Source organism: Panulirus ornatus, chromosome 44, assembly GCF_036320965.1.
Source record: "Panulirus ornatus isolate Po-2019 chromosome 44, ASM3632096v1, whole genome shotgun sequence".
In the NCBI taxonomy this organism is placed as follows: domain Eukaryota; kingdom Metazoa; phylum Arthropoda; class Malacostraca; order Decapoda; family Palinuridae; genus Panulirus; species Panulirus ornatus.
Window position 1 is genome coordinate 4,200,456 of NC_092267.1, and position 15,403 is coordinate 4,215,858.

At 40.5% G+C, this 15,403-nt stretch overlaps 1 protein-coding gene across 3 annotated transcripts in view; it reads left to right on the forward strand.

The window, feature by feature from the left end:
* The first annotated feature begins 5,668 nt into the window (after positions 1-5,668).
* The window catches only part of LOC139762680 (uncharacterized), a 168,236-nt gene continuing 158,501 nt past the window's right edge, over positions 5,669-15,403 (forward strand). Inside the window, exons 1-3 of one of the 3 annotated variants that reach the window (XM_071687637.1) lie at positions 5,669-5,779; positions 8,912-9,058; positions 11,507-11,570. In XM_071687637.1, the coding sequence (XP_071543738.1) occupies positions 8,916-9,058; positions 11,507-11,570 (207 nt within the window). In that variant the 5' untranslated portion in view covers positions 5,669-5,779; positions 8,912-8,915. Of the gene's footprint in view, positions 5,780-6,348; positions 6,539-8,911; positions 9,059-11,506; positions 11,571-15,403 lie in introns of those variants that run through there. The other 2 variants (XM_071687638.1, XM_071687636.1) reach the window with 2 other exon arrangements.

The window sequence follows — 15,403 nt, forward strand, 5'->3', positions numbered from 1 at the left end:
TCACCTTTCTTCTTTCACACATCTTACCAAACTCAGTCACCAGCTTCTGCAGTTTCTCACCCAAATCAGCCGCCAGCGCTGTATCATCAGCGAACAACTGACTCACTTCCCAAGCTCTTTCATCCACAACAGACCGCATACTTGCCCCTCTCTCCAAAACTCTTGCATTCACCTCCCTAACAACTCCGTCCATAAACTAATAAACAACCCTTGCCGCAAACCAACATTCACTGAGAACCAATCACTTTCCTCTCTTCCTACACGTACACATGCCTTCCATCCTCAATAAAAACTTTTCACTGCTTCTAACAACTTGCCTCCCACACCATGTATTCTTATTGCCTTCCACAGAGCATCTCTATCAACTCTACCATATGCCTTCTCCAGATCCATAAATGCTACATACAAATCCATTTGCTTTTCTAAGTATTTCTCACATACATTCTTCAAAGCAAACACCTGATCCACACATCCTCTACCACTTCTGAAACCACACTGCTCTTCCCCAATCTGATGCTCTGTACATGCCTTCACCCTCTCAATAAAACCCTCCCATATAATTTCCCAGGGATACTCAACAAACTCATACCTCTGTAATCTGAGCTCTCACTCTTATCCCCTTTGCCTTTATACAATGGCACTATGCAAGCATTCCGCCAATCCTCACGCACCTCACCATGAGTCATACATATATTAAATAACCTTACTAACCAGTCAACAATAGTCACCCCTTTTTTAATGAATTCCACTGCAATACCATCCAAACCCGCTGCCTTGCCGGCTTTCATCTTCCGCAAAGCTTTTACTACCTCTTCTCTGTTTACAAAATCATTCTCCCTAACCCTCTCACTTTGCAAACCACCTCGACCAAAACACCCTATAACTGCCACTATCATCAAATACATTCAAGAAACCTTCAAAATACTCACACACACACACACACACACACACACATATATATATATATATATATATATATATATATATATATATATATATATATATATATATATATATATATATATATATCTTTTCTTTTAAACTATTCGCCATTTCCCGCATTAGCGAGGTAGCGTTAGGAACAGAGGACTGGGCCTTTTTTGGAATATCCTCACCTGGCCCCCTCTGTTCCTTCTTTTGGAAAAATAAAACAGAAAAAATCATTAAAAGGCATAACGCTACCACATCGGCACTAGTCTGCATGTATATACATAAACCCCCATATACATACCTATACATTTCAACGTATACATACATATACGTACAGACTTTATATATATATATATATATATATATATATATATATATATATATATATGGGAGTGGATTTAGCAGCGGATGGAACCATGGAAGCGGAAATGAATCACAGGGTGGAGGAGGGGGCGAAGGTTCTGGGAGCATTGAAGAATGTGTAAGGCGAAAACGTTATCTCGGAGAGCAACAATAGGTATGTTTGAAGGACTACTGGTTCCACAATGTTATATGGTTGCGAGGCACGGGCTTTGGATAAGGTTAGGAGGAGGAGGGTGGATGTGTCAGAAATGAATGTTTGAGGACAATAAGTGGTGTGAGGGGGTTTGATTGAGTAAGTTATGAAAGGGTAAGAGATGTGTGGTAACAAAATGACTGGTTGAGAGATCAGAAGAGGGTGTATTGAAATGGTTTGGTCGCATGGAAAGAATGAGTAAGGAAAGATTGATAAAGAGGATATACGTGTCAGAGGTGGAGGGAACGAAAAGTGGGAGACCAAATTGGAGGTGGAAGGATGGAGTGAAAAAGATTTTGAGCGATCGGGGCCTGAACATACAGGTCACGTGAAAGGCGTGCATGGAACGGAGTTTACTGGAACGATGTGGTATACCGGGGTCGAGGTGGTCAATGGATTGAACCTGGGCATGTGAAGCGTCTGGGATAAACTATAGAAAGTTTTGTGGCGCTTGGATGTGGAAAGGGAGCTGTGGTTTCGGTGCATTACACATGACAGCTAGAGACTGAATGTGGCCTTTGTTGTCTTTTCCTAGCGCTATCTCGCACGCGTGCGATGGGAAGGGGGTGCCATTTCATGTGGCGACGAGAGTGGATGAAGGCAACATGTACGAATATGTACTTGTGTATATATGTATAAGTTGAATGTATAGGTATGTATAAGTGCGTGTGTGGGCGTTTATGTATATACACGTGTATGTGGGTGGGTTGGGCCATTCTTTCGTTTGTGTCCTTGCGCTCCTCGCTAACGCGGGAGACCAGGGCATGTGAAGTGTCTGGGGTAAACCATGGAAAGTTGTGTGGGGCCTGGATGTGGAGAGGGAGCTGTGGTTTCGGTGCATCATTACATGACAGCTAGAGAATGAGTGTGTACGAATGGGGCCTTTGTTGTCTTTTCCTAGCGCTACCTCGCACACATGAGGGGGGAGAGGGTTGTTATTCCATGTGTGGCGAGATGGCGATGGGAATAAATAAAGGCAGACGGTATGAATTATGTACGTGTGTATATATGTATATGTATGTGTATGTTTATACATGTGTACATTGAGATGTATAGGTATGTATATTTGCGTGTGTGGACGTGTATGTATATAAATGTGTATACATGCGCTACCTCGCTAACGCGGGAGACAGCGACAAAGCAAAACAATTGATAAATATATGCTTGCTTTGAAGAATGTATGTGAGAAATACTTAGAAAAGCAAATGGATTTGTATGTAGCATTTATGGATCTGGAGAAGGCATATGATAGAGTTGATAGAGATGCTCTGTGGAAGGTATTAAGAACATATGGTGTGGGAGGCAAGTTGTTAGAAGCAGTGAAAAGTTTTTATCGAGGATGTAAGGCATGTGTACGTGTAGGAAGAGAGGAAAGTGATTGGTTCTCAGTGAATGTAGGTTTGCGGCAGGGGTGTGTGATGTCTCCATGGTTGTTTAATTTGTTTATGGATGGGGTTGTTAGGGAGGTGAATGCAAGAGTTTTGGAAAGAGGGGCAAGTATGAAGTCTGTTGGGGATGAGAGAGCTTGGGAAGTGTCAGTTGTTGTTCGCTGATGATACAGCGCTGGTGGCTGATTCATGTGAGAAACTGCAGAAGCTGGTGACTGAGTTTGGTAAAGTGTGTGAAAGAAGAAAGTTAAGAGTAAATGTGAATAAGAGCAAGGTTATTAGGTACAGTAGGGTTGAGGGTCAATTCAATTGGGAGGTGAGTTTGAATGGAGAAAAACTGGAGGAAGTGAAGTGTTTTAGATATCTGGGAGTGGATCTGGCAGCGGAAGTGGATCATAGGGTGGGGGAGGGGGTGAAAATTCTGGGAGCCTAGAAGAATGTGTGGAAGTCGAGAACATTATCTCGGAAAGCAAAAATGGGTATGTTTGAAGGAATAGTGGTTCCAACAATGTTGTATGGTTGCGAGGCGTGGACTATGGGTAGAGTTGTGCGCAGGAGGATGGATGTGCTGGAAATGAGATGTTTGAGGACAATGTGTGGTGTGAGGTGGTTTGATCGAGTAAGTAACGTAAGGGTTAGAGAGATGTGTGGAAATAAAAAGAGCGTGGTTGAGAGAGCAGAAGAGGGTGTTTTGAAATGGTTTGGTCACATGGAGAGAATGAGTGAGGAAAGATTGACCAAGAGGATATATGTGTCGGAGGTGAAGGGAACGAGGAGAAGAGGGAGACCAAATTGGAGGTGGAAAGATGGAGTGAAAAAGATTTTGTGTGATCGGGGCCTAAACATGCAGGAGGGTGAAAGGAGGGCAAAGAATAGAGTGAATTGGAGCGATGCGGTATACCGGGGTTGACGTGCTGTCAGTGGATTGAATCAAGGCATGTGTATGGGGGTGGGTTGGGCCATTTCTTTCGTCTGTTTCCTTGCGCTACCTCGCAAACGCGGGAGACAGCGACAAAAAAAAAAAAAAAATATATATATATATATATATATATATATATATATATATATATATATATATATTACGTTACAAAAGAATCTGACTACCTAAATACTACACGCTAAAAAATAATTAACTGCCTAAATATTTGATAAAGGCGCTAAAAGTTTTAAATTCTGAAAATAGAACATTCTCCTAATGGTAAAACATTCCTCAATCTTTGGTTTCCCCATCACACCACAAAAATGTTGAGCCATCTACTACTACCTGGCCCGTAAGTGTTCTAACCTTACTAAAATAATGCAAAATATTTCCTTATGTTTAACGCTTTGTCTTTCAATACAGAAGTACTTACCGCATAGCGGATTCGATTTCCAAAACAAGGAAAAAAAAAAAAGGTTCACGGCAATGCATAGTTACTCATATTTCTCACCACAACGGCACTATTATAAGTCCCTTGTGGTTTTTCTAAACCGAATATAATAGCGAAGAACAGCTTGAAGCAAAAGCCGTAATAAATTCTCTGACCGAATTTACTCAGACACGTCAGAAGACAACCACATGTCTTTTTTTTTTCATTCCCTGGAAAAGAAAAACAATCCCACTCGAGGATGATTTACTCTCACTTCACCACAGCTGTTGGGAAGAAGATTTCTCGACAGGAGTTTCCTTCAGTAGACTGGATGGGTGAATAGTCAATCATTTCAGCCTCCCCACACTTGCCGGGTGTCGTACACGGCCTGATTGCGTAGGTTATGATGCCAATGCACTTCCCCCCCTCCTACACATACACTTCCTCACCACACCCGACACATGCATCCACCCCGGCCATATGATCCTCCCCATGTGCTTTCAGGCGACATGAATTAATTAGAGGGAAAATAGTCACAAATGAACCCTAAGGTGACTAGGTATAGAAGTTATTATTACCCCCAAATACTTTTAAGGTCACTATGGTGGGTTTTCAACACCTTATGAACTTTTAAAAGCTATTTATGATCACTATTCACTTTCCATACACACCACTTGCTCTGGGTTTGTCCCGCGATAAGTGGGTTATAAATGACCAATACTTATTCAAAATGATAGCGGTAAAGTACCAAATTTTTTCGTGTCAATGATGCCATTATTTTTTTGTCTCTGAGTATTTACCGCAGATCGTTCAATAATTCGTGAATCCATCCAAGAAGGTCCAAATAATTCACGCTAGTCAGAGAATAAAATCCTACACTCAATGGATCGTTCGATTTGTCTTAAGACATTTTTAAGACTACTTTTGGCAGGACGTTCACATCCCAACTGTCACTTCGCCGACATTTACTTAAAACTAGAGTAAAAGTGAATTACAACCACACAACAATGCCTCTCTTTTAACTATTATTTTATGAGCTTAAATCACCACTATAAAAGTTTACGTACCGATGGGGAGGGAAAAAAATATTTGTAAGTCGAGGGATACACTAACATCGAACCTGCCCGATTTCATCGCCAAGCGGACACTGCGCGCTACCGATTCAAACCTGAGCCGCGACACCGCTCTACCACCGCCACCCTACTTAGTTCCCCCCCGACTTTGTCAACAAACCATGATTTTAACCCCATTTTGATCTCAAGACATACATTTACATAAGAAATAATCTGTTAATTGAATTTTTCATATAAACTAAATCAGAACTCTCCCAAAAATGATTGCATACGAACTTAGCGTCTGTAACTTGAACATATTCAAAACAAATCAAACTTCTCTGATTGGCTGAAGATGGAGAGGAGGAGGAGATGCAGGGACGTGATTGGCTGAGAACATTTAGTCCTTCAATCCTATTGGCCGGTTTGATGTGACACTACTACTAGTACTACTGTACTCTGTTGCCTGTGCTTTTCTTGCACATCGTGCAAAAATCATTGTTGGTAAGTCATTTTTTCACTGTTTTCTCTTAACTTTAACTAGTTAACTCCATGTTTTCCCAAGTGTATTAGGTATATGAGAATGGACGGGTCGTAGGTATGGTCTGTGCCGGACATTGGCGGGTAAGGCTGGGTTGGGGGAACGTTTGTGGTCAGACAACGTTGGCTTGACAAAAGTTTTGCTATTTATCTTAATTGATATACATGGATGGGACACTTTTGAGTGATTTCCCCCGGTGATGCATATGCTCAAAATAATGTCATATAAGCTCATATATAGTTGTCATGTCTGGGAGGTGGATAGATATGGGTATGAGGTAAAAAAAAAAAGATAAACGTACGTTCTCCCGCCCTCCAAGGGTTTGATTCACCTTCACATTAATTCTTAATATGTCTTCCTGTCAAGTCACCGGGCTCTGTCTTCTCAGAGCCTAGCAAAAGACCAAAATGTACTCTAGAACCGATGTCCTTTCAGTCATGTGTTCGATATGAGTAGTGATACAGGCACATTTAATCGTATATTTGATTATAGGCAAATGATACAGGCACATTTGATCGTGTTTTTTGTTAATTCTTTTTTGATAGTCATATTTAGTAGTGTATTTATTGATATGCTTATGTTACAGGCGCATATTATCGTGTAATTAGTGATTTGCTAATGACACAGGGACATTTGAATGCTTTTGATGTGCTGATGCTGCAAGCTCATTTGAAACTGTACGACACTGATTTCCTGATATTTTGTCTCATCTGCAGGTTCAGGTAATAGACATAGAGTAATTAATCTTGAAAATCCGCCTCTAGAAAGGAAAATTGAAGTGAAAGAACAAATGTGTGTGTGTAAGATAGAATGACTGTGATTTGCTTGCATCATCTGGGCAACATGTGAAAAAAAAGATGTGCCATCTGTTCTGTTTATCTTTTCAAAAAGTCTTTGAATAACTGTTGCCCTCACTTAATTAGTTGGGGAATAGAATGATTTATCTGCTATTGTCTTAGTGAGCATTGAAGGCATTCATATGTATTGATCATGGGTTCAACAGGTGGTAGTGATTTGGAAGGAATGTTGCTATTATCTGGCACCCATTTAATATTCAGTATTCTTTAACTTTTGGGTGTAATGGAGATCATCTGAATAACCCCAAGCCTTAGGAATTTGAATGCATATCATTACTGTTGTTTTGGGGTTTGTTGAAATTCCTCAGTATTTCCTCAATGTTTATTAAGTATCACATTGAACATGGTTGGAATGCTTATTATTGATGTTTCACTCTTCTTTTGTGATGGTTTCATTGTCTGGTTAGCATCAGGTGTGTTGTGGGCATATATTGCTTATCCACTTTGCTTATTTTGTCAGCTCTAAAGGTCACATATCCCTCTAAGTATCCTTATTTGCCTATTTTTTCATTATCCATGGTTAAGTAAGATTTGTGAGGGCTATGTTAGTTTTTCATACTTGATCGGTGTTTCCTGCGTTAACAAGGTAATGCCAGGAACAAAGAAAGGCCACATTCACTTATCCATTCTCTAGTTGTCATGTGTAATGTATACATTCATTTTTAAGTTCAGTTTTGATTTGGGTATTTTTATTTCTTAGGCACTGTATATATATGTAAAATGTATTCCATCAATTATTCATATTTGAATCACATATATCTTCATCGGTGCTGGTTTGTTTGTCTGTGTTTGTTTAGTATAGCATATTGGTGTGACATGGAAGGATGGGGTGAAAAAGACTTTTAATTGTAGTGGCCTGAGCATTGAGGTAGGTGCAAGGCATGTGTGGGATGGAACAAACAAGCTCTTTTGTATAAAGGGTTGACATGACATCAGGAGGTTGAATTAGGGCATTTGAAGTGGCTAGGAAACCATGGAATTGTATATGGGCTTGGCTGTGGTTGGAGACTTTGATTTTGATGCATTATAAATGAGAGTTTCAGAGTGGATTTGGACAAATGAAGCCATTTTTCAGTTCCTGTTGCCCTCTTATTAAGGAAGGGAATGGCAGATGAGTATAAAAAAGGATTATTGTGTTGTTTGTATGTAACTCTTTTGTAGATATATCTTCATGATATCAGTTGATATGAAACACTCATTCCTTGATTGTGTCTTTTGAATTGATCTGGCACTGAGTATCCTCTGTGAATGGTTGTCACGTAAATCTTTTCCTTGAGTTTTTGATAAGGCAGAAAATGCAAGATTTCTTTAAAAGCATTTGTTTACCTGTATCTCTGATGCCTGTCCTCTCCTGGAACTCCCTCAAAGGGGTGTCCATAGCAATAGGGTCTCCATAACTAGTGAACTCCACTGCTGCATCTTAGCCTTTATGCATTGCCTTTTACAAGCCACTGGCAGAGGGCAACTGTAGTTGAGTGCTTGCAGAGGCTCATATCTAATGTTCATACTGATTACTTTTGTGTGATGTCGTCTCCTAAATGTTCCTACCTTCTACTTCTATGTATTGCTCCTACCATTTTGCCAAAAGGCAGGGCTAGTACTTAGTGCTCACCACAGGAAAATCTAGAATTATGAAGAATGAGTTGTGGGTTAAGTGATGTCAAATGTTATTAGTGACAGAAATTGAATGTTTGTGGAAAGGATGCCTGTATTCCACATGTGAGTGGTCAAGGCAGAAAGAAAAGACAGCTACCTGGGTCAGAGGAATGCATCTTAACTACGTAAGTGATGGCCTACTATGCAGCTGTCACTAACCCTCCCAATGCCCATTCAGGTAGTACTGTAAATATACCTCCCTGGTCTGTCTCTCCATAACTTGCAGGATTTGAATAGTTGGAAGAAACTTCTTCAACCATATCCTGAAAAACTCTTCATATTTGTATGGGTGTCATATGAGATCTTCCTCAATCTAAGAAGAATGATTTAATGCTATGGTGAGACCATCTTTTGCCTGGCATGTTACATCCCAGTGAAGATTGGGAAATGGAAGGATGTTAATGTAGAAATACTTGACCACATACAGTACATAGAAGAGAGAGTGCAAGTCATTTCAAGATTAAGAATGTCACCAGTCAGTATCTAGGAATTTGTAGCACCCATTAGTGTTTAAGAATCAGTTCTGGTTTCAAAAAAAAGACCTCTTAGTGTTTTTTAGTAAGCCTTACCATGATTTTTCAGTGCAATGACTGTTTCACCATTCAAACGAAACAAAGTATTACGTCGGGTGCGGTCCAGTCCAAAAGGAGGAAAAGAAATATCTCATCAGGATGACTGGCTGTCTGCAACAAATTTTGTGTTTCCAGACTCACCCACTTTGTCCAGGAGGTATGTATCACGTGCTCTTTTCCTACATTTTACCTGTGGCAGAATTAGAATTTTAAGTTGAGCCTGGATGAAACAATGTGGCAGAGATATTAAGGTAATGCTGTACCCCAGACATGTTTTGCAGATATTTAAAGCCAAACATCGTACACAGTCATACACATTTTTTCATCACAGAGATGATGGTGTGGGCATCATCTCCCAGCTACTTTTGCTGTCTGTTAATATTGGATCACTAAAGTATTTCTGCCCATAGTGACAAATCACCATATTGGACATATAGAGCGGGTGGGTGAACAAAGGATGATTTCAATGTTGTACATGTCAGAAGTTGAAGGAAGGAAAAGAGGAAACCAAGGAGGAGGGTGGAAGGATGGAATGAAAGATGCTTTAAAGGTTCAGGGCCTGAACAAGCAGGATGGTGCAAGTCATGCAAGGGATAGGACCAATTGGAGCATTGTGATTTACTGGGGACAATGTGCTGTCAGTGGCTCCAAACTAGAGCGTATAAAGCATTCAGGGGAAACCATGGAGAGTGTTGTTTTGGAATTGGGGCTCTAGTTTTGGTGCATTATACATGACAGCTAGTGAGTGAATAAGGCAATTTCTTCATCTGTTCTTGACACTTAACTGGGAAAAGGCACATATGAAAAACAAAGAAAAATTCTGTTTAGCAATGAGATTTATCCAATTAGAATAATTACTGGATTGTGATGAAGTCAGAATGATTATATGAATGTTGATATTGATAAAACTACTTATTTGGTGTAATTTGTCATTTTGTAAAGATATCTTTTTGACGAAGGAAAACTGTGTATGGTCCAAAGCAACTTGAAGCAGGAACTGTTTCCTTTTTGTTGTTGTATATGATTGAATTATACTTCTCAGTAATAGCAACACCTCTTTATGGATTCTAGTCATTGGAGCTCAGAGAGGACCACAAGGAGGCACTAGAGATTGTTAAAAATTTGAAGGCATAAAATGATGATGCTTAGGGATTTGTTGTTATGCATTGTTTGCTTGTCCTAAAATGAGGTGCATGGGGACCAGCAGAATGGATGTGTAGTGTCCTTATGTAAAGGCAAGAGTGACAAAAATGATATTTTGAATTACAGGGATACAAGTCTGCTGAATGTGGCTGGTGAGGTGTATGGAAAAATGGCCATTGCGAGGGTGGTGACATGCCCTGAATATGTGAACAGGGAGCATTATTCGATCATTACCAATTCTTGTTTTATTCAAGATGCCACATTGTCCTTGACACACCACATCCTTCACCTTATTGTCATATACATTCACCAGAACTTTAAAGGACTTGCTTCATTTCTTTATATTTGTTTTTTGTTTCTCCTTCCCATTTGTTCTTTTTGTTCTTCACACTATTTACTTAACGATTTTATTTTCTTGTTCATTAATACTCTTTCTCCCCATCTCTCATCTGCCCTCTTTTTCAGCTCCTGTATCTTTTTCTTGATCTGTCACTTTCTCTTGTACATCCCTCGATTCACTGATCTGCAGATACCATCCATACTCATCTCATATCTTTTACAAGCAATTTAATGTATACCATCATTCACTGTCCCCTTTTCATATGCCCTCCACATGCCTCACTTCAATCATTCATATGAGCGCTGCTTTCTTACATATCTTCCACTCCTTGCTTTTCCCCCTTGTTTCATTTACTCTCATTCTTTGCCACTCTTTATCCAGGCTCACTCACTTTCTCCGCTTCTTTCACACATCATTACTTCTTTTCCTTAGCCCACTACAAACTTTCATGCTCACCTCCACCAAAAAATTATCAGACATCCCTCTTTCTGTCCCTTACAGCTCATTCATTGTCAACTACCTCTCTACTATTCACCTCTTAGTTGGCACTTGAAACAATAATGCCCAATTTTCCATAACCTCTTTTACATGTGTGCTTCATTTTTAAAATCAAGTATTCTTAACCATCAGTCCTTTTTTAGCACACAACCCAACAAGCTGTATCCCATTTTCACATACTCTTGGTACCTGAGAACCCTCAATTTTACTCTCACCTGCCACACCATCTACTTTTGTGTGCTGAATCCCTTATGCAACAGTGAGATACTATCACTTCCATCACAATTACGAATTTCTTGAACTTGGCTTTTCTCCGAGCCAGAACAGCAAGGTTCCTTTCAGCAAACCTACCCCTTTTTTCCCTATATCCTCATTATGGTTACATCTGTGCATATTCAGACTTCTCATTCTGAACTTTCAAGAAGAGCAAGAATTCTGTGAAAATGCAAGCTCTATCTTTAGATATCAGCCTTGGTGATGTAAGAGTTGGTGATACAGTTTTATCATTGCAAATGTAGGGAGTGATAAGATCAAAACATTTTGATAGGGAACCTACATAGGGGACAAAAATTAATTTCTGAAATATTTTAAGGAAAATATTTAATGCCTTTTTATAACCTGCAGAAGAGTAAGGAAGAGACCCATGGCTCCTGCCTCAAGCTCTGAAGACAAGGAATTGTCATGTCAGGTATGCATACTTGTTAATACTAAGATTATGGAGGAAAGCTGTAGCTGTGACCTATCTCAGCAATGAATTCTTTTGATAGATGGATGTTTTGTGATGTTTACACATAAATTATCAGTGGATGACATTGAAGATATGGGCATCAGTAGGAAACAAGAAAAATATCTAGTATTACCAAGATGAAATGATGAAATGTAGTTGTACCTTATAACTTAAGGAGGGGGGCTAGAAAGCTGCAGACATCTACATTGTTATTTATTCATAAATTTCTACTCGATGACATTTAAGATAAGGGCATCAGTATAAAACAAGAAAAATGTGCAGTATTCAAAGGAAGAAATGAAATGCAGCTTGCTTTATTATAGCTTAAGGAGGAGGTTTAGGAAATAACAGACACCTACATTATTATTCTTGCACATATGTAATTTGTTACTAACATGCTGTCCTTGTGATTTATTTGTGTATTTTATTTATATTTATTATACTTTCTTGCTGTCTCCCGTGTTAGCGAGGTAGCGCAAAGGAAACAGACGAAAGAATGGCCCAATTCACCCACATACACATGTCCACACACGCACAAATACAATCCTATACATCTCAATGTATACATATATGTACACATACAGACATTTACATATATACACTTGTACATAATTCATACTGTCTGCCCTAATTCATTCCCGTCGCCACCCCGTCACACATGAAGTGACAAACCCCTCTCCCTGCATGTGCAGGAGGTAGCTCTAGAAAAAGACAATAAAGGCCACATTCGTTCACACTCAGTCTCTAGCTGTCATGTATAATGCACCGAAACCACAGCTCCCTTTTCACACCCAAGCCCACAAAACTCTCCATGGTTTACCCCAGAGACTTCACATGCCCTGGTTCAATCCATTGACAGCACGTCGACCTCGGTATACCACATCATTCCAATTCACTCAATTCCTTGCATGCCTTTCACCCTCCTGCATGTTCAGGTCCTGATCACTCAAAATCTTTTTCACTCCATTTTTCCACCTCCAATTTGGTCTCCCACTTCTCATTCCCTCCACCTTTGACACACATATCTTCTTGGTCAATCTTTCCTCACTCATTCTCCATGTGACTAAACCATTTCAAAACCCCCTCTTCTGCTCTCTCAACCACACTCTTTTTATTACCACACATCGCTCTTACCCTTTCATTACTTACTCGATCAAACCACCTCACACCACATATTGTCCTCAAACATCTCATTTCCAGCACATCCACCCTCCTCTGCACAACTCTATCCATAGCCCACGCCTCGGAACCATATAACATTGTTGGAACCCCTATTCCTTCAAACATACCCATTTTTGCTTTCCGAGATAATGTTCTCGACTTCCACATATTCTTTAATGCTTCCAGAACTTTCGCCCCCTCCCCCACCCTATGGTTCACCTCTGCTTCCATAGTTCCATCTGCTGCCAAATCCACTCCCAGATATCTAAAACACTTCACTTCCTCCAGTTTTTCTCCATTCAAACTTACCTCCCAGTTGACTTGTCCCTCAACCCTACTGTACCTAATAACCTTGCTCTTATTCACATTTACTTTCAGCTTTCTTCTTTCACACACTTTACCAAACTCAGTCACCAGCTTCTGCAGTTTCTCACATGAATCAGCCACCAGCTTTGTATTATCAGCGAACAACAACTGACTCACTTCCCAAGCTCTTTCATCCACAACAGACTGTATACTTGCCCCTTCTTTCCAAAACACTTGCATTCACATCCCTAACAACCCCATCCATAAACAAATTAAACAACCATGGAGACATCACACACCCCTGCCACAAACCTACATTCCCTGAGAACCATTCACTTCACGTACACATGCCTTACATCCTCGATAAAAACTTTTCACTGCTTCTAACAACTTGCCTCCCACACCATATATTCTTAATATCTTTCACAGAGCATCTCTCTCAACTCTATCATTTGCCTTCTCCAGATCCATTAATGCTTTTCTAAGTATTTCTCACATACATTCTTCAAAACAAACACCTGATCCACACATCCTCTACCACTTCTGAAACCACACTGCTCTTCACCAATCTGATGCTCTGTACGTACCTTCACCCTCTCAATCAATACCTTCCCATATAATTTCCCAGGAATACTAATCAAACTTATACCTCTCTAATTTGAGCACTCACTTTTATCCCCTTTGCTTTTGTACAATGGCACTATGCAAGCATACTGCCAATCCTCAGGCACCTCACCATTAGTCATTTATTTTATATTTATTATACTTTGTCGCTGTCTCCCGCATTTGCGAGGTAGCGCAAGGAAACAGACGAAAGAAATGGCCCAACCCCCCCCATACACATGTATATACATACGTCCACACACACGCAAATATACATACCTACACAGCTTTCCATGGTTTACCCCAGACGCTTCACATGCCTTGATCCAATCCACTGACAGCACGTCAACCCCGGTATACCACATCGCTCCAATTCACTCTATTCCTTGCCCTCCTTTCACCCTCCTGCATGTTCAGGCCCCGATCACACAAAATCTTTTTCACTCCATCTTTCCACCTCCAATTTGGTCTCCCTCTTCTCCTCGTTCCCTCCACCTCCGACACATATATCCTCTTGGTCAATCTTTCCTCACTCATTCTCTCCATGTGCCCAAACCACTTCAAAACACCCTCTTCTGCTCTCTCAACCACGCTCTTTTTATTTCCACACATCTCTCTTACCCTTACGTTACTCACTCGATCAAACCACCTCACACCACACATTGTCCTCAAACATCTCATTTCCAGCACATCCATCCTCCTGCGCACAACTCTATCCATAGCCCACGCCTCGCAACCATACAACATTGTTGGAACCACTATTCCTTCAAACATACCCATTTTTGCTTTCCGAGATAATGTTCTCGACTTCCACACATTCTTCAAGGCCCCCAGAATTTTTGCCCCCTCCCCCACCCTATGATCCACTTCCACTTCCATGGTTCCATCCGCTGCCAGATCCACTCCAAGATATCTAAAACACTTCACTTCCTCCAGTTTTTCTCCATTCAAACTCACCTCCCAATTGACTTGACCCTCAACCCTACTGTACCTAATAACCTTGCTCTTATTCACATTTACTCTTAACTTTCTTCTTCCACACACTTTACCAAACTCAGTCACCAGCTTCTGCAGTTTCTCACATGAATCAGCCACCAGCGCTGTATCATCAGCGAACAACAACTGACTCACTTCCCAAGCTCTCTCATCCCCAACTGACTTCATACTTGCCCCTCTTTCCAAAACTCTTGCATTTACCTCCCTAACAACCCCATCCATAAACAAATTAAACAACCATGGAGACATCACACACCCCTGCCGCAAACCTACATTCACTGAGAACCAATCACTTTCCTCTCTTCCTACACGTACACATGCCTTACATCCTCGATAAAAACTTTTCACTGCTTCTAACAACTTTCCTCCCACACCATATATTCTTAATACCTTCCACAGAGCATCTCTATCAACTCTTATCATATGCCTTCTCCAGATCCATAAATGCTACATACAAATCCATTTGCTTTTCTAAGTATTTCTCACATACATTCTTCAAAGCGAACACCTGATCTACACATCCTCTACCACTTCTGAAACCACACTGCTCTTCCCCAATCTGATGCTCTGTGCATGCCTTCACCCTCTCAATCAATACCCTCCCATATAATTTACCAGGAATACTCAACAAACTTATACCTCTGTAATTTGAGCACTCACCCTTATCCCCTTTGCCTTTGTACAATGGCACTATGCACGCATTCCGCCAATCCTCAGGCACCTCACCA